We start from the raw sequence: 21,310 nt of genomic DNA on the forward strand, positions 1-21,310 counted from the left end.
TCATGTGTTTTTTTTTTTTCATTTTGAAAAATGTAATGCACATCCTTAAATATGTTTCATGCTTATGCAGTACACTCATTTGAAGCTGAAATTTTTTAAATATGTGTCCTTTTAGCTAAGAGTATATTTGGGGAAAGTAATTTGGAAACTTGTTAAACCAACATCAATTATTGATGTCCTGTCATGACTTCTGCCAACCATAGTAAGTACCTAAGTAAATGAATTCTTGGAAATTACCTTTTAGGAGCAATTTTAGTGTTTTAATTTCATTTGTAATATAAATATGAATAGGGGGTCTGAGCTCTTCCAGTTTAGTTATGCAATATATAATAACTCTATTTTTTTCATTTCAAAGATTTTTTTTCTTCAAATAAGATTATCATACAAATTTTCTTTTTAAATACTGTAGATGCTAAAATCAGGACAAAAATTGAAGTTGTCTCGTGCAGATGTCATGCAAAAAATAGGAGAGCTATTTGCATTAAGGTAACAAAAATAGAGTGTATGTCTTTTTCCCTGAATTATATGTTATGCATAGTATAACATGTCCTACAGATATTCTCAACCTTTTTTTTTTGTACCTTGCAAACTACTGCTTGATAGCTATTCAACTGTTCTCCAGTTGCTCATATGGCTGCAAAAGCTCTTTTTACTTTTCTAGTGTGTTCAGAACATTGATAAATATGCTTTTTCTCTAAATTTATACCATTACCTGTCTCCCTCTTTATTTTTGAATGTTATTAAAGTAAATATGATGTTAGTCTCATTATACATATTGTGGATACACTTTTTAGCTTTGTGACAAAAATGATGGAAATAAGTTTAATACAGTTAGTAAAATACTTATATTTTCAAACACACCATTATTATGAATGTTATATGGAATTACTATTCACTTAATGCTATAATGCATTTATCATAATTAGGGGGTATATACTAGAAGCATTGATCTGTGTTTTGTCCCCCTTTTTTAATGTTGCATTTTGTTTACACCAGTTTAAAAAAACTGTACAGTATTAGGTTGTCTATCATATTAGAAATGTTCATATTTTTACAGTTTTGTCGAAATTTTCTTATTTGCAGGTCATATTTAATTTCAGTATACTGTAATGGCTTCATCATTGGTCAACAAGGGGCAATGTATTAATTTCAAACTTTTGTTCTTATGTGAACAAACAGAGACTACATTGTCTTGGTTAATGACATACTTCAAATCATTTTTTACAAAATAGAGATATACTGCTAAACTGCATAAAATTTAGTGGAACTTATTCAAATACGTATGTATGTATGTACAATTTACAAATTAGTGAATCCACCACTGTTATTTTTTTAACAAATGTGGTATTTCTCCAAATACAGCCAGCAGCCATACCACATGTACTTCACAACAGGTCATGCGCCTGAAGCTAAGCTTGTTCGGACTCGGCTTGTACTGTACCTGCATGGGAGGATAATAATAATAATAATAATTCTTTGCATTTATATAGCGCTTTTCTCACTACTCAAAGCGCTTAGCAATTGCAGGTTAAGGGCCTTGCTCAAGGGCCCAACAGAGCAGAGTCCCTTTTGGCATTTTACGGGATTTGAACCGGCAACCTTCGGATTGCCAGTGCAGATCCCTAGCCTCAGAGCCATCACTCCGCCTACACAGCTTGGGTTGCTGCTTGATGAGGTGTTGGAGGAGACCAGCAGGGAGTGCTTACCCTGTGGTCTTTGTGTGGAACCCAATGCCCTAGTGCAGCGATGGGGACACTGCTGTGAAAATGGTACCGTCCTTCAGATAAGGAAGGAAATAAAATTGAGGTCCTGACTGTCTTGACTGTGGTCATTGAAGATCCGTGGGAATTCTTCATAAAGAGTACAGTGTATCCTGATGTCCAGACTAAATTGCCTGCCGCAGCTTTGTCATTCTAGCCCCCTAATTAACCCCTGTCATTAATTGGCTAACTATCTGTTACCCCTTCACCACCTAACAGGTAACGTGTGGTGTGTGTACTGGTGTAAAAATGGCTGCCGTCACATCATCCAGGTCTGTGCTGCACATTAGTAGTGGTTGAAATGGCTCCTCACTAACTATTTAACACACTTTGAATTGGTAGAAAAAGTGCCCTTTTTAAATGTAAAGAAACAAATATTACGAATTATTATTATTAGGGAGGGGGATCAAATCCCACCTAGTAAGGAAAAGTGCAAACATTGTATCTTTAAAAATAAAAAGATTTATTATAAGAAATGCTCGAAAACAGTGAAACTCCAGAGAGTACAAGAAACAGAAGGTAATGCTTTCAAAACAGACAATCCGAAAAGCAAATAATGTCCCAGTGCAAAACCCAAAGAGTTTTAAACAGACAATGTTAAAGGTCACAAAAATCCAGAAATTCAGTTTGCTCAAAAGAGCAAAAAGCACTAAAAGAGCAAAAACTCACTAACCTCCAAGTTCATTCAATGAATCATAAAGGGTTTGGGGTTTCCTTAGCCTTTATAGGGCTTTTGCCGGTCCTTTGACAGTGATGGGCAGGTGGCCCAACATTTTGGGGGACCACCCACAAAACACATTAACATAACAGAAGATACTGACTCATAGAAACTAAATTATCAACAATGCTAATGTAAAAAGCAAATAAAAAAACACATAAATGAGATTCTTAAACCCTAGTCAGTGTGGGAAACTTGGCTGAAACATGACAATTTACGAAAAACAACATCATATGAAAATGAAAATATTCAGATTGTGTATGTTTGGCAGGTAATGTGGTCTAGTGGTTAAAGCCTTGCCCTTCACATCACAAGTCCACCCATCTCTAAACTGCTGCATGTTCTTCAAGAAGGCACCAACTTCAAATATGGAAACCACTGAGTTGAACTTAAGACTTGTAAATCACTTTAGGTAAAAGTATAAATATAAAATATAAACACTACAGAATATAAAAACACTGCATAGTTTCATGATACTCAGGACCTTTCTGATTTGCTATGCATTTTAAGTGTGTACTGACATGTCCATTTAGTCTATTTGGCAGTGTGGAGAGCTGTAGTGAATATTTAGTATGTTATGGTGTACATGGTTAATGTCATCAAGCCACTTAAAGTGTACTCAATTGACCACTGAATTATTTATTCACTTCTGTGTTATTATATAAATATTGACTTTGTATGTCATCTTGGATAAGGACATCTAACATCTTTCATCATGTACATATTCTGAACCCAGTAAGTCAATTACACACATCATGCCATAAGATGGAATCTCAAACATGGTAAAATGGGATGTGAGGCCTACAACAAGCCCCTCAAATCAAGCCAGAACCTACACTGTCCTTCCCAGATACCCTAGACAATCAGCCCAAGGTAGAACTTTGCACCCCCAGAAATGGGAAGCTAGCTATAAAAGTTCAAAATGCTTAATATAGTACCAAAATATACAAGAGAAAAGATTACCATCAACCTCTGGCTTAAACAGATAATTTCAAAACAATAATCTTTATAAATAACAGTTTATTACAAGGAAGTTAATGGAAGAAAAAAAAGAGAAAACAAAACATTGAAAAAAGGGCAAAAAGGTTTTGCCTAAAGAGGTAGTAACCCAATGCTAATGGGTGCAATCCATAATTAAAACATCAGAATCCAAAGACAAAACAATAAAACCACAGAGCCAGAAATATCAAAGGCAAACTATACTTACAAATAGTTAATGGGATGGGAGCCCATCTAGGAAAAGCTTGGGTTATATTAAATATGTGTTTAATGTAATATCAGTTTAAAAAAAATGAAATCTTAAGAAAACTCAAAATACAGATCTTAAAGCATATAGATGTCTGTACAAATTCAAAGTGTCAATCCCCACCATGATTGGTTGGTGCTTGTAAATGAAATCTTAGCTTATGTAACATACATTTTTGCTTGGATCTGACAATACATCATCACTCCTGGAGTTTTCAAATACATCATTATAGTTTCCAGAAACTTCAAAACCCTATTCAGTGTTGCTTGCAAATTTGAACTTTGACTGTTTTTGTTTTCTATTGCAATTTGCTTTAATTTAAAAGCATCCATTGGTTTTGAGCTACACTATTCAGCCATAATAATTACAATAGTCCAAGTGGGTTTAGAGGCACTTTTTAAGAATTTATTGTTTTATATATTTGAATTTAACTGTTATTAATTTTTTTTTTCTTTCAAATCCATACTGATGAGTGTGCCTGAATATGTTTTAGATAATTTCTAATGCTAGAGAGCTAATTATAATAATGGGTATTTAGCATCAAAGGTGCCTCCAAGTTTCCTCTAGTTCCTTTCATATACTGTTCTGAGACATGCCATTTGGAGAGGTTTTCAGATGACTCTCCAATCACAAGGTGAATAAGTGATGGAAATTAGAAGAAACACAGAACCCAGATGAATGATTTTATTGATTTGTACATGTTGAACCATTTACAATGCAGCTCAGCAAAGCAAAAAAGATAATGGTGGACTCTAGGAAAACCATGGCTGTCCTGATCTCCATCCAGGGATTGAAAGTTGAGCTAGTCAGGCTATATACTGTAAATACTAGCTGTAATTACATGTCCTGTTGTCTGTGCAAAGAAGGCACTAATATTGGATTGATGAACATCGCTATATACAGCACGCAAGTGTAAAAGAGGGATGATAAAGAGGTTAAATAACTTGTATACTTACATGCATTCATATAAATATGTAACTGTATGTTTATATGCGTGTTGTATTTACACCTGAATGCTTATATTACTCTTTATTTCATTAAATAGCATATTTTAGTATAAAATACTTCCTTATACACAATATTTTGAGAAAACACTATCTTTTCTTAAATTAGCTGTTAATGTTTTTCAAGTACTCAGAGCTTTTAGTTTAACTTTTATCCGTCAAGGTTGCTCAAGACCAAGTAACATATGCTTGGTCATATACCAAAAATATTTAAAGTTTCCTTAGCAACAGTGATTAATAAAATGGCACACATGTTTGCACTTTATAATGTAGTGCAAAATTTTTGCATAAATATGGTTATAAACAGACACTTCTGCATCAACGCTAAATCTGTATTCGTTACATGGGTTACCCAAATTGGAGTTACTTGTGTGTGCTTTTACCATCTACATACTCACCAAATTCATTTCCACACTTTTCACACTTTTTAGCTTTATGCTATACACTGTTTGACAAGATAACCATAACATTCAAATTTCTGAAATCTGAAGTATCATCAATAAGCCATACATAGATATACAGTTGTGCTTGAAAGTTTGTGAACCCTTTAGAATTTTCTATATTTCTGCATAAATATGACCTAAAACATCATCAGATTTTCACTCAAGTCCTAAACGTAGTTGAAGATAAACCAGTTAAACAAATGAGACAAAAATATTATACTTGGTCATTTATTTATTGATGAAAATGATCGAATATTACATATTTGTGAGTGGCAAAAGTATGTGAACCTCTAGGATTAGCAGTTAGTTTGAAGGTGAAATTAGAGTCAGGTGTTTTCAATCAATGGGATGACAATCAGGTGTGAGTGGGCACCCTGTGTTATTTAAAGAACAGGGATCTATCAAAGTCTGCTCTTCACAACACGTTTGTGGAAGTGTATCATGCCACGAACAAAGGAGATTTCTGAGGACCTTAGAAAAAAGAGTTGTTGATGCTCATCAGGCTGGAAAAGGTTACAAAACAATCTCCAAAGAGTTTGGACTCCACCAATACACAGTCAGACAGATTGTGTACAAAAAATGGGGGAAATTCAAGACCATTGTTACCCTCCCCAGGAGTGGTCGACCAACAAAGATCACTCCAAGAACAAGAATGGAAGAATGTTTTGTGGACGGATGAGACCAAAATAGAACTTTTTGGTTTAAATGAAAAGCATTATGTTTGGAGAAAGGAAAACACTGCATTCCAGCATAAGAACCTTATCCCATCTGTGAAACATGGTGGTGTTAGTATCATGGTTTGGGCCTGTTTTGCTGCATCTGGGCCAGGACGGCTTGCCTTCATTGATGGAACAATGAATTCTGAATTATATCAGAGAATTCTAAAGGAAAATGTCAGGACATCTGTCCATGAACTGAATCTCAAGAGAAGGTGGGTCATGCAGCAAGACAAGGACCCTAAGCACACAAAGAAGAATAAAGTTAATGTTTTGGAATGGCCAAGTCCAAGTCCTGACCTTAATCCAATCGAAGTGAGGTGGAAGGACCTGAAATGAGCAGTTGATGTGAGGAAACCCACCAACATCCCAGAGTTGAAACTGTTCTGTACGGAGGAATGGGCTAAAATTCCTCCATGCCGGTGTGCAGGAATGATCAAAAGTTACCGGAAATGTTTAGTTGCAGTTATTGCTGCAAAGCGGGGGTAACACCAGATACTGAAAGCAAAGGTTCACATACTTTTGTCACTCACAAATATGTAATATTCGATCATTTTCCTTAATAAATAGATGACCAAGTATAATATTTTTGTCTCGTTTGTTTAACTGGTTTCTCTTTATCCACTTTTAGGACTTTAGTGAAAATCTGATGATGTTTTAGGTCATATTTATGCAGAAATATAGAAAATTCTAAAGGGGTCACAAACTTTCAAGCACAACTGTACATTACCTTTCTTGGATATATCCTCCTTTCCACAGTAATTTGTGCTTTGGAAGACCAGGTGGTGTTAAACGGTTGTAGATATTCTTCTGGATATTATAAGCTGTTTTCATCTTCCGCACGATCACCACCAATAGTTTCAGCATAGTCTATTAATGTGCATTTAACCAATTTGCCGTGTAACCTATCAGCGTTTTTGGATGCATTTAACCAATTTACACTGTAACTGATCAACATTTTTTGGCATTAATTCATTTGACTTCCTTGTTTCTATGTGCTAGGATTGCCTGTGTACTCTTTTTTTCTGTTGAAAACCCTTTGTGATGAAATACTTCAATAAGATTTGGACATAATACGTCTTCCTTAATTGGGAACTTAAAGTGAGGAAAACGTTAAAATTAAAAACAGCTGAGAGTGCAGGAAGTGTGTCTGACAAAAGCATTCACACGAATGAGAGTTGAGGGGACCGTGTTATTGTTTGAAAATGTTTCAGAGGAGTTCATGACTAGAAAAAATCTCAAGGCCAAAGTCTCGTCTCATGGGACTTGAAAAAAATCTCTCTTCCAAAAAGTCTCGTCGAAGAATTTTTTTATAGGTGCCTCCGGGGAAGCTGCAGAGGCTGCTGAGCCCTGTTATGCCAGGTTTCTGCCACACCTGTGAGCGATTATAGACCTACCTAACGAGCAACCTGGAGTACACCCTGGTGCAGCATAAAAGTAGCCACCTGCCTTCATTCTGGGACCCATAGCCAGGATGGAAATGACAATGCTTGCCAGAAAAGGAGTGGAGGCGAACGGGAGAAAGAAAGAGAGAGAGAGATAGAAGAAGAATGCAAAGAAAGTACCGTGTTTTGTGAAGTGCTTTATTGTACTGTACTGTGCTCCTGTGGGGAACGATATACATCGTTATATATACGATATCGATATATACGATATACACGATATACATATATATATATATATATATATATATATATATATATATATATATATATATATATATATATATATAATATACACGCACACACAATGGAACCTCGGTTCACGACCATAATATGTTCCACAACTCTGGTTGTAACACGATTTGGTTGTGACCTGAAGTAATTTCCCCCATAGGATTGTATGTAAATACAATTAATCCGTTTCAGGCCGCACAAACTGTATGTAAATATTTTTTTTTTAAACGATTTTTAAGCACAAAAATAGTTAATTATACCATAGAATGCATAGTGTAATAGTAAACTAATGTAAAAACATTGAATAATACTGAGACAAACACCCAGGCTCCCTGCTCAGCTGCACACGAGCCTGCGCTCTCTCTCTCAGCAGCACGCAAGCCTTCACTCTCTCAGCAGCACGTGAGCCTGCGCTCTCTCTCTCTTTCTCTCTCACAGCAGCACGCAAACCTGCGCGCTCTCTCTCTCTCTCTCTCTCTCTCTCTCTCTCTCTCAGCTGCACGTGAGCCTGCACCAGCTTTATTTATTTAGTTATTTATTAAAACTGGCCTTTTTGACGGGAGCTGTGGACCCGCTATACCAAAGGAGGCAGGTGGGTTGACAGGAGGTTACAGTTTTGAGGGAGAGTCCCTCTGTGTGATGCACCGAGAACAATGTACAGTACAGGGAGAGACTGAACACATGCAGAAATCATCGGCACGCACAAACCAAAAGGGAAACTGGTTTGTTCATATACCGAGTGTGTGGTCGTGAACAGATGCAAAAGTTTGGCGAACTTTTTGGTTGTAACCTGATTTGTACGTGTTCCGAGACGTTAGTGAACCGTGGTTCCACTGTGTGTGTATATAGGCAGACAGCCAGCTGCTCAACTCGGCCAAAGAAGAGAGGGATGGGGAAGGCAAATACTATATGACACTGTCTCCCCCAAGACACCAGATGGCGAGTTCCCTGCAGCATAGCCGTACCCCAGATTCCCATCATGGTATCTGTAGTTCAGCATCATAGCCCTGCTGGGTGTACCATGAGTGCCACCAGGAGACGCTGCAGGGAGAACTGGGAATCTTTACTTTTCGTATAACCCGGAAGTACTCCTAAGTCACAGGGACAGAAGAGGAGAAGTACTCCTGGGTTAAGGACTATATAAAGGATTTCTGGAGACCCAGCAACTGAATCAGAGTTGGGAGGTAGTAGGACAGAGCTTGCTGGGAGGAGTGGAGGAGAGATTTATGTACTTTATAGTCTAATTATCCATCCATCCATTTCCCAACCCGTTGAATTCGAACACAGGTTCACGGGGGTCTGCTGGAGCCAATCCAAGCCAACACTGGGCGCAAGGCAGGAACCAATCCTGGGCAGGGCGCCAACCCACCGCAGGACACATACACCCACACACCAGGGATAATTTAGAGCCGCCAATCCACCTAACCTGCATGTCTTTGGACTGTGGGAGGAAACCGGAGTAACCGGAGGAAACCCACGCAGACAAGGGGAGAACATGCAAACTTCACGCAGGGAGGACCCGGGAAGCGAACCTGGGTCTCCTAACTGCGAGGCAGCAGCGCTACCACTGCACCACCGTGTCGCCCTAGTGTAATTATTGTTGTTATTATTATTGTTACTTGCTTTTTTATGGTGGCGGAGGTGCTTTTGAGCACTATTTCAAGAAAAAAAAAAAACCTTTCTGGTGATTTTACCCTGTGTTCAATGTGTCTGTCTGTTGGGTTAAAACAGGCAACAGTGACCTCTAGCGTCTTACAATATCTCTCTATTATAATAAAAAAATCCTGGGACGAGACAAGACTTTTTACCCTGGTAGGAGACGTGACTTTTTCAGAGAGATACTTTCAAGTTCCGCAAGACAAGACTTTGTGCCAAGGGATTTAACCATGCCCGGGACTGGAAATAAAAGACAAAGAGTAGATGACAAAGTAGAACGTCGTAAAGAATTCAAAAACGTTGGTGCGATACACATGCAGAGCAGGTTAGAGATAATGAAAATACAAAAATTTGAAAGTCTCAAAAACATCATAGTAAAGATCGCATCATTAGCACAAGCAAACAGAAATTATTACTCGGTGAAATAACGAAACAGCGAAAAGAGATCGAATATATTGTTCGATTTAAACTTTTTAAGTCGGAGACTTATAGATCATCTAATTCGTGTTGCCATTAGGAAAAAGTAGTGTTTCTTCCCAGTGAAGAGCCGTATCCACAAGATTTGTTGTCTGATGAAAGTAAAATCCACATACGTGAGCGGCAGGCCAGTGAATGTATATGTGTGTGTATATATATATATATATATATATATATACACACACATATATACAGGGGGTGGGCAAAATTAGCTTTACAGTTTTGAGTATGCAAAACCTATTTTATTCTTTTATTATTACAGTCATATGAAAAAGTTTGGGAACCACTCTCAGCCTGCATAATAATTTACTCTACTGTCAACCAAAAAGATAACAGTGCTATGTCTTTCATTTCCAAGGAACATCTGAGTACTAGGGTGTTTTCCGAACAAAGATTTTTAGTGAAGCAGTATTTATTTGTATGAAATAAAATCCAATGTGAAAAACTGTGCAAAAATTTTGGTACCCTTGTAATTTTGCTGATTTGAATGTATGTAACTGCTCAATACTAATTACTTGCAACACCAAATTGGTTGGATTAGCTCGTTAAGCCTTGAACTTCATAGACAGGTTTGTCCAATCATGAGAAAAGGTATTTAAGGTGGTCAATTGCAAGTTGTGCTTCCCTTTGACTCTCCACTGAAGAGTGACAGCATGGGATCCTCAAAGCAACTCTCAAAAGATCTGAAAACAAAGATTGTTCAGTATCATGTGTAAAGATAGACAGACACAGCATGAAGGTTTGGGGTTTTTAGCCCCGTATACTGTAACGAAAATAGGTCAATTGTTTTTACAAAACTCAAAAGACATAGAAGGATGGGAGGACAGACAATTTATGGAGTCGGACCGGAAATTAAAAAGTGGGATGCTGGGAAAATCGTGGTGCTGGATGGGTGGCTGACGTCATCACACGGGGACCAGAGGGAAGAAAGGAACCCGGAAGTGTTGTGACATTTGGATCGTCCGGGCTGTATTACGGCGGTGGCTCCTCATTCTGGCTGAGAAAATAAGAAGAGAGTACGCTGCCATTGTCCCCTGGCACGACTTGTCGTGGTGCGTCTCGGGTCCTAAAACTGCTCCCCATGTGTGACACATGGTTTAAGGGAAGGCTACAAAAAGCTATCTCAGAGGTTTAAACTGTCAATTTCAACTGTAATGAATGTAATCAGGAAATGGAAGGCCACAGGCACAGTTGCTGTTAAACCCAGGTATGGCAGGCCAAGAAAAATACAGGAGCGGCATATGCAGAGGATTGTGAGAATGGTTACAGACAACCCACAGAGTCACCTCCAAAGACCTGCAAGAGCATCTTGCTGCAGATGGTGTATCTGTACTTCGTTCTACAATTCAGTGCAATTTGCACAAAGAACATCTGTATGGCAGGGTGATGAGAAAGAAGCTCTTTCTGCATTCACGCCACAAACAGAGTCGCATATTGTATGCAAATGCTCACTTAGACAAGCCATATTCATTTTTGAAACAAAGTGCTTTGGAGTGATGAGACAAAAATTGAGTTATTTGGTCATAGCAAAAAGCACTTTGCATGGCAGAAGAACACCGCATTCCAAGAAAAACACCTGCTACCTACTGTCAAATTTGGTAGAGGTTCCATCATGCTGTGAGGCTCTATGGCTAGTTCAGGGACTGGGGCCCTTGTTAAAGTCGAGGGTTGGATAAGTTCAACCCAATATCAACAAATTCTTCAGGATAATGTTCAAGCATCAGTCACAAAGTTGAATTTACACAGGGGTTGGATATTCCTACAAAACCAAGAACCCAATGGTCACTCTGTCAGAGCTCCAGAGGTCCTCTGTTGAGAGAAGAGAACCTTCCAGAAGGACAACTATCTCCGCAGCAATCCACCAATCAGGCCTGTATGGTAGAGTGGCCAGACGGAAGCCACTCTTTAGTAAAAGGCACATGACAGCCCGTCTGGAGTTTGCCAAAAGGTACCTGAAGGACTCTCAGTCCATGAGAAACAAAATTCTCTGGTCTGATGAGACAAAGATTGAACTCTTTGGTGTGAATGCCAGGCGTCACGTTTGGAGGAAACCAGGCACCGCTCATCACCAGGCCAATACCATCCCTACAGTGAAGCATGCTGGTGGCAGCATCATGCTTTGGGGATGTTTTTCAGAGGCAGGAACTGGGAGACTATTCAGGATAAAGGGAAAGATGACTGCAGCAATGTACAGTGACATCCTGGATGAAAACCTGCTCCAGAGTGCTCTTGACCTCAGACTGGGGCGACGGTTCATCTTTCAACACTTTTTTCACGTTGTCATTATGGGGTGTTGTGTGTAGAATTCTGAGGAAAAAAATGAATTTAATCCATTTTGCAATAAGGCTGTAACATAACAAAATGTGGAAAAAGTGATGTGCTGTGAATACTTTCTGGATGCACTGTATATTTGCAAAAGGAGGCTCAACTAAGTATTGATGTAATATCTGTGTTGGGGTGCCCAAATTTATGCACCTGTCTAATTTTGTTATGATGCATATTCTCTGTTAATCCAATAAACTTAATGTCACTGCTGAAATACTACTGTTTCCATAAGGCATGTCGTATATTGAAAGGTAGTTGCTACTTTGAAAGCTCAGCCAATGATAAACAAAAATCCAAAGATTTAAGACGGATCCCAAACTTTTTCATATAGCTGTATTTATTTATAATTTATTATATTATTTATTTGTATTATTTGTGATCTTCTTTGTTTTCTTCTCATTTTTAACGTATGCTTGAGTCTAGCAAGTTGACTACACAGATGTGTAAATAATGAAGACTGGCAATTTTAGCACTTAACGAGATTGTAAGTGCACTGTGCCATTGTTACATTCTTTCGAGTTACTAAAGCTATTGTAATAATCATAACCTGCATGTCGTTTTCCATATGAACAAATATAAACCTACCTTTGCCCACCCCTGTGTATATATATGGAAACAAGTTATTGCCTGTTTTATTAACAAAATTCAAGTTGTCACTATAACAGTTTTTAAGAGAAAAAGGGATTTCCTACAAAAATACACTTTCAAGGTTGGGAAGATGGATGGATAGATTTATTGATAAAATAAATACTGTGTTGGAAATTGTTTGCATCAATTTCATATGTTCATTTTACATAGTATATGAGATATAATATGGACAGTTATTTATTTTGTTTTTTTATTTCTACGTTCGATAACACTTTACATTATGCTCAACTTTACTATAAGTTGTTTTAGTGTACATCTTACAGTGTTTAGTACTACAGTATTCCTTTCAGGTCAGTATACTTTCTATTTGCTTATACCTTATATATCTTACAGCATAACCACATTTTGTTCAATGTTATTTTGGAAGACTTTTATTACCCTTTTGGTTGAGGCCAAGTGTTGGGTATTTGGAATTGGGAAATATTAATTTGATCAATATTTTCAAAAGGTTTTAGTTTGGGGGGAAAAAAACTTTTTAAGGCTGAATAGAGCTTTTATTATGAAATAACATATGTTTCTTTTTACTAGTATTGCCTGAAATTATTTGAAATAAATTAAAAGGTTTTTTTCCCCTAGGTGAATAGTTAATGTGATGTATTAAAAAATATTAAATATAGCTTTCTATATCATACAGTATTTTGCATTTTTAATCTGGAGAAGTTGATTTTTCTTTTCACATACTAAAATATTTTGTAAGATAATTTTGTGAGTCTGAAGCTTATATGAAAATAAAACATTTCATTTGTCTCTGTTTCTTCATTTGCACAAAGTCAGTGCGCATTTTTTTAAGAATGTTAGGAAATTCTTGTACGGGCATTAAAAAAGTATGTCTTTCCAGTCCCTTTAGCTTTCTGGTTTGTCTTCACACAAGTAAACAGCACAGACAGACGCTGTGGCGATAGCATTTTCCCAAATTTGCAGTAGAGTGGCCTTGGCGCCGTTAATTCAAGCAGTAGACAATTCCAGCAGAGAGACTTCTTTCAAAGAGCTTATCCATTGTTTCCATGACAATAAGTCAGGGGGGAGCCCATGAACGATCAGCCTCTTTTTTTTTTTTTTCGCTGCTCTAATTCCTTAACCATTGCTAGCCATAGCCATTGTTGGCCTTGATTTGTCATTCCCCTCATTGTGCATGGCTAGAAGCACATAGTACTCTGACTCTACAATAACTTTAATTTTCTGTGCTGACAAAAGAAACTAATGCAGTCAATGCAGTTTCTTGGCATGGCTAGAAAAATGTACAAATTTACTTTATTTTGCTTCTCATATGTAATATATACCTGGTTATTACTTTCAGTATTTACCTCTTTCATGTCATTAAATAGCTTGAGGTTTTTGTTATTGTTGTTAGAAAAGATTTGATTATGAGATCTTGTGTAAGTTGCCTTGGATAAAATTGTCTGCTTAGCAAGTGAATGTAAAAATTATTATAATCATTGTAATTAAATTGTTCCTATGGTACAAATTCTGTTGAACTTCAAGTGGGCACTTGTTAATGTTGCCATCACAAAGCACTTAGATCTTGGATTGACTTTCAAGTTGGTTACATTCTATGTGGATTGTTTTTCTGTGTGTTTTTCTAAGTTTCTTCCTAAAAGCATATAGGCTGACAAGTGTGTCTCAGTAAGTGGACACACACTTCTGTCTTGCTCTGTGCATGGTCTGTGACAAAGTGTGATCTAGGATTGGAAATACGGGTTTGAGTATTTTTTTTATCTGTGCTTGTTTGAATTACAGTTGATTAATATCATTAATCTGTGTGGTGCCAAAACTATTTGTTCCAATACTTCTGTTATTAAATACAGTTTTTAATCATTAAAATATTAAGAAAGGAACCTCTCTAGTTGGTTTATTCAACATCTGTAGTCATTGACTGAAACGCATTCTTTTGTGGCTGACTATACAGCACTTTCATTGTGTAAAGTCCTAATGATTGGCTGTTCTAAGAAAGAATGATTAATTAGTATATTTCCATATGCATTTATATTAGCCTTTGAAAATATTTGTTTTAGGCATGTTTTTAAAGTGCACCCTGATCACATGAAGCTGTTTTACTCCATGGAGAAAAAAGATGTCTGTTGAAATTGATGGACTGTGTTGCAAGTTTGGCCTGTTCTACCTTATTTGAATCTATAGAATAGCAGCTACTGAGTTTTATCAAATAATTTAACCTGTTCATATAAAAAATAGTAAATGTAAAACAGGTCTCTTCAGTTGTGACCTCATTGTAGTTATTACTGTGCCTGGCATGGAGGAACAGTGGTTATTGACACTATTTCACAGATACAGAATCCTGGCTTCAAATTCTGATCTGGGAACTGTTTCCGTTGATTTGCCTCTTTGCTTCCCTCCATGTCTGCATTTGTCTCCTCCCACATTACCAAGAAGTATAAGTCAGGTTATTTGGCAACTCTGAATTGGCCTGGTATGAGTGTGTGAATCAATGTTGCAATGGGCTGGCATCCTGTTGGTTCCTGCTATCTGCCCAGACTTTGGCTCCCATGATTCCGAACTGAATAAGTGAGATAGAAAATGAATGGATGGACTTAATTCTTGTGAATGTAAAGCATTAATTCTGTCCTATAATGTGAATTGCCTTATAAAGAAATTTTGGAATAATGCATACTAGAGAAACATTTTGTTTGTATATTTATGTCACCTATTGTTTAAAAAAGAGATTGCTACAATGTTTATTAGTTAAAGATGTTAATGATTATTATTTTTAAAAGTTGTCCTTTATTTTCTAGACATCGAATCAACTTGAGCTCTGACCTACTGATGACTCCAGATTTCTACTGGGATAGGGAGAATTTGGAGCATCTCTATGACAAAACGTACCAGTTTCTCAGTCTGAACCGCAGAGTCAAGGTGGGGATTCTCTTCTCTAATTGGGTAAAAAAAAAAATCATGACAGTGCCAGAATTGTGGCTAACACCCCCAAATGTGGATGGTTGAAACTAAATTTCATTTTCAGTTAAGAGGGCCTTACAATTTTACACAATGTATTTTTAGTTGCAAGTAAGCCCAAAGCTGAAACTTACATTATTTGTATTCAACAAAACAATTCTAAAAACTACTTTATTAACTATTGGTAGTGCCTTATAAGGGTGATACTCTTTTTTGTTTGTTCTACCATGTTGATATCATCACAGTAGCCTTTTATTATAATCTTTTGTATTCCTTCTGCATACATGAGTGAAGCTGATTTATGTGTGCTGGATTATACTGAGGTTTACTAGGCATATTATTAAACGTTTAGAAACTTATTGGAGGTTATCATCCTATAATTAAATTGTCAGCAAAAAACAAAGAAAGGCATCATTTTAGAATACTTGCCCAATGTAATGTATCTTCATTTTGCCAAGCTCTTTCACAGCTAACAAGATGGCCTTTTAGTAGATAAGATCTGTTTAAAATGAGGAGGAAGTATACCATGTGAAAGTATTTTTTGAAATTCTGAAGTCAACCAAAGGGGTTACTTAAAAGAGGGGAAGACTCACAAAAGCCTAAAGGCGGGCTATAATTAATAACGCTAGGAATGTTGCAGAACATTTTTGCCATACATGAGTTTGTACTTTTAACCCCAAACTATATGTGTACTGAAACAATTTGTTTTAATCTAAGCATTTGTTAGTTCACATTACTAGCAGACAACACTCCTGTCAAAATTACTATAAGTACAAAATTACTGTTTGTATTATACTTTGTGGCTGCTTTCATCTCAGACTAAAACAAAAAAAAACAACAAAAGAAAATAAGAGGAAATAAAATAGTGAAAAGTAGTGAATGGATTATTGGATTAAATGCATAGTGTACTCATTTATGGCTTTGGCACATACTTAAGTGTTTACAGAGTTGTGACAGGTTTATTCAGTCTTTATAAATTAGACTTCACACTTTATGATAAAACTGTAATTTCTACAGCATTTTTGTTCCGATTTATTATCTAGTTATTTTGTGTTGTATTCTTGGACCTTTGTAAATTACTTTATGATGGGAATTTCCATGAAAGGTGCTTTATAAAATAAATGTTGAATGTTATATTCCTGAAGAATGAAAAATAGTAATTCACAAAGTGAAAGTGTGTGTGGTGTGAAAGAAAAAAAATGAATGCAGACTTGGAAATTCTGTTTCACCAGGTAGGAAACATTGACTTATGTGGATTATTTAAACTTATCTTGTTGCTGAAAATCCCTGCTTATATTATTTAGTCACGGTGTGAAGCACAAGTCACATATCAAATTCATAATTAAAACTAATCAGTGACAATGCTATCCAGGCTGTAGTACCATTTTTAATACCTTGTTTTGTTCATTCTGCATTCATTTATTATGTGAATATTGGTTAGGACTTAATCATATTTATAAATGATTTTGAAAAATACAGTTTCTTTTCACCAATTTTAACTTTTTCAACTGCTTAACTCACAAAATATTGCTAGTTAGAAGAAAAAAAAACAACTTATTCTTTAAATGTTGATCTTACCTTGACATGTAAGACCAATTTCTATAGGGGCTTCCATCAATGTAAATTTTGGGTACAGTCACTGTAGCAGCTGAATTGAGATATTGTTAAAGTCGTGTTTTTTAAAAGGCAGTAACATCTGATTTCAAGCAAGTGCCTTGAGGACAAATGCCAAAGTAGCAGCAGCAGAAATGTGTAGGCCATTCCTGTTTTTTTTGTTTTAAGGCCATTCCTGTTTTTTCTGTTTTTAGGTGATTAATGAGAAACTGCAGCACTGCACTGAGCTGACTGACCTCATGCGCAATCACCTAAGTGAAAAACACAGCCTTCGTTTAGAGTGGATGATTGTAATTTTGATTACTATTGAGGTGAGTTCTCTTGTAAGGAAATGTATGTAGTATGGATACACGTGACCAGGTCTTGTCAAAAGTAGATATGTAAAAAGTTGTGTAGAAAGCTAAAAACCTTAATCCGTGAGAATGACAAAAAATTGTTTTATTAAACACAATTACGGTATGGGGTATTCAATAAATCAATTTTATCTTAAATGAGCTGGCTGGAAAGAAGAAAATTATGGCTGTTTTGTATGCACAGCATGTCACTTCTATATTTGTTGTTGCATCTAATTCCTTTTAACTTGCAAGAGTATTGATGTTTCCTATCCATTAAACAGCCGATTTAATACATTAGTGCTCTTCTGAATTCACTTTCCTAATGATTAATAGCAATTCTCACTAATGGTTGATCCTTCTGAGATTTGCTGAATCCCTGCTTGTGCTCTATCTTGACCTCCTTATATAGTAGGGAGTGTATCTTCTTTCCAGAATTAATTTTTAGTTGTTGGAGGATGCTTTTTTAAAAATGCCTTATTTACCTCAACAGTTTTTAAATGTATTGTTTTTTTCTGCCTTTAATGTTGTAATAACAAGACTGAGTATCTTAAAACAAGTAATCAACCTGTGCTAATAAAAAACGGCTACAAGAAATTGTAGGAGACTCTTTGTGTGTGTAATGTTTCAGTTTTTTCAGTGTCTCTTTATAAGTGAAACAATTGATACGTTAGTGTTTATTGCTGTTGCCTCTCAGGGTCTAGTATCCTAGGTTTAAATTTCCTGCCCGGTCATTGTCTGTGTGAGGTTTACATGTTCTTTCCAAATCTGCCATTGTTTTTCCTCTCTGTACTTCTATTAAATCTCCAAACTCTGTCATCGTAGGTGGATTGGTGGTGTAAAGTGGCACCATTGTGAGTGTGGATGTATGTCTGCATGTGTCCTGCAATGAGTGTTTGTCCTTTCAAGCAGATTTCCCACACAATCTGGAATTAGATTAAGCAACTTTAAGAATCTGTGTATGCATATATGTGCATTAGCAACTCTAAGCTGTCCATGGAAACATACTGCTATATATTTCACAACAATGATTTTTTTGTTAGAATAGCTAGATGCATGGGCTGCTATACTTTATGGGAAATTTATACTTTATGGGAAATTCTGCTTTATGCACATTGTGAAACTCTATATTAGGGAGAAAAATAACATAGTACTCAGAATTTTAAAATTTTTAAAACTGTACTTTTTATTGTAATGTTCTATTTTATTGTGTTTGTTTAGGTTCAGAATTCACAGATTCTGTATGACTAAATTGCCACAGAACTAAGTGATGCTGTAATTTTTATAGTTTGGTATACTTGTGGGTTCCCTCAAGATACTCAGTTTTCCTCATGCATCCTAACTATATATGTTAGGTCATTTAGTAATGGTATTTTGATTCTGCATAAGTAAGTGCAGTTGTATATATGAGTGTGGTCAGTTTATTGAACTGGTGTCACTGTCTTATACTTGAAAGTGGAATAAGCAGGGCCAGAAAATGGATGGCTAGAAAAAGACTACAGCTGATGTTTTGCTTTTACACATTTACACATTTTGTATAACTATGATTTATTAATTTCAATAAATAGGCAAATAATTTCTGTAAATGTATTTTATACCAGATATAGCTTCACTTTTATTTAAAAGATTTGTTAATTAGCCATTAATTATAAAGATAAGGATTTAAAACATATGTGTGTTCTATGAAATGTTTGTATATTATTATTAAAATACTCCAAAGATTTAAAAAATGCTTTTTACAACTAAGCATATCTGTCAAGGACAATTAACATATCAGACTGCTGCTTAACACCAAAAATATTCAATGTCATCCTTTTTACACTATATTGCTTTATGATTTTTTTTTCCCCTCTGTGGCATTTGGCACAGTGTGTATTTTGTAATTTATGTTTTTTTTAGTTTCCTTTTATTTGTTACTGAAAGAACAAATTAGATTAAAAATAACATACATATGGCAAATAAAATTGAGCCTTTCTAAAAGCATAGGTACAGATTTTCAAAGAATCATAAAGTTAGATGCAGCAGTGTCATTGTCTTCAAAGCAGTCTTGTGTTGTTGTGCACGTCGTTCTTTACAATGCCCTCTTAAATACTGTTACATTTTATTTTATTTCTTGGTTGATTAAAGTGCATTTTTGGCTAAATGGGATTGCCTTATCAAAATGTTCTTATTTAATGTTGTATCTGTTGTATTTGGTTTCAGTTTACTTTTATTGTACAGATTACAGTTGAATGATACTGTTCAAAATGGCAAATATTTGACACTTACATGAGTAAATTTTGTCTTTGCAGGTGATGTTTGAACTGGCAAGAGTACTTTTCTGATCTTTGATACTACTGTATGTATAACTTTTGTAATTATGAAGATTAGACATCTAAGATAAAATGCTTTGTTCTTTGAAATGAAAATGGCTTGAAGTATTCTTAAAACTGACTACAATATCAGAGAGAATGTAAGGTTATCATTATTTATATATTAAGGAGTTATGATAAAACTATGCTGTTGTCCATACCACGTTGGCCTTTTGTGGTGCTTCACAAAGTATTTGAAATATCCAGCAATGTAAAAAAGGGTGCTTTAATGTCTTCTCCCATTTGACATTACAAACTATAACAGCTTTTATGTATGTTTTAACCATTATAGTTTGCTGTTACAGTTTCATTTTAATAAAATATTGTATCGTCGTTATGTTTTTGTGAACAGTGTCCTTGAAGCTCTTTTAATGCATTCATCAGTTACCCACTGGCCTGTGTTAGATACAATGGGTTAAGAAAATATGTAATTGACTATCACCAGGCTTTGGACTTAGACCCTGAGTCTGTGGGTTTAAATCCTGCTACTGACACTGCGTGACAATGTGCAAGTCACTTCACATGCCTGTGTTCCAATTCGAAAAACATAAGAAATGCAACCACTTGTCTCTCTCAAATGTTGTAAGTTGCCTTGGATAAAGGTGTCAGCCATATAGTAAGTAATAATTTCATAGAAGTCCATATTATTGTCTTACTGGACTTTACTGAGGGAAAATTTGACATGCTTGAATCATGTTGGGTAATACTGGCTTAAAGTTCAGCTGTGCATACTGCTGATTGTTTAACCGATTTCTTGCCTTTTTAGTTAGGCATTTTACCGAAATATGCACATTGAGATCATAGTGTCCTTCTTTTTTAGCATCATGTATACCTGTATTCAGCAAATAGACCTTTTCCCAGTGGATACAGTTATGGCATTTAGCTTCCACTTTTGTAATCCAGAAAGGAAGAATTTGATAAGCTTTTCCTACATCCTCAAAGCTGAAGTGGCCAGAATTCTTACTAATAAGCTGAGTGAATTTTCATTAATATTCTTCCCATATATACTGTCAAACTGCTTGCTTGAGTATGCATGCTGTATGCCTTTGTTCTCCTTACAAATGAATTGGCTTTCCTTTTATATTTTTAAACTTTGAAAATAGTTAAAGTACTTTTTTATACTTCTAAAAATATTTTTATGCTGCTTGAGTACTACAGTACTTTAATTTTGGCAAATATATATGTTCTAGACAATAGGGTTCAGATTTACCTAAATACATCAAAATCCGTGGGCTTGCATGATTGAGGTGTTGTAGTGTATCAACTAGAACTGATACTTAAATGAGCACAGCCACATAACCACAATATAAAAGCTGTGTTGGGGATGTGGGAAGGTGAAGCACAGAAAAAAAATAACATCTGCTGCACTGACACATGAAAGCTTATTCTTACCACATAAAATAATATAAATTATTGAAGTACTTCACTTTTCTTTTG

The 21,310-nt window shown here is 35.9% G+C and overlaps 1 protein-coding gene across 2 annotated transcripts in view; it reads left to right on the top strand.

Moving 5' to 3' along the window:
* The window catches only part of rmnd1 (required for meiotic nuclear division 1 homolog), a 62,022-nt gene extending 41,806 nt beyond the window's left edge, over positions 1 to 20,216 (top strand). For both annotated transcript variants that reach the window (XM_039747803.1, XM_039747804.1), the window contains 4 exons: positions 410 to 486; positions 15,417 to 15,537; positions 17,385 to 17,501; positions 19,814 to 20,216. In XM_039747803.1, coding sequence (XP_039603737.1) covers positions 410 to 486; positions 15,417 to 15,537; positions 17,385 to 17,501; positions 19,814 to 19,846 — 348 coding nt within the window. In that variant the 3' untranslated portion in view covers positions 19,847 to 20,216. The remainder of the gene's footprint in view (positions 1 to 409; positions 487 to 15,416; positions 15,538 to 17,384; positions 17,502 to 19,813) is intronic.
* Positions 20,217 to 21,310: the final 1,094 nt, after the last annotated feature.

This window comes from Polypterus senegalus, chromosome 3 (genome assembly GCF_016835505.1).
Source record: "Polypterus senegalus isolate Bchr_013 chromosome 3, ASM1683550v1, whole genome shotgun sequence".
Lineage (NCBI taxonomy): Eukaryota > Metazoa > Chordata > Cladistia > Polypteriformes > Polypteridae > Polypterus > Polypterus senegalus.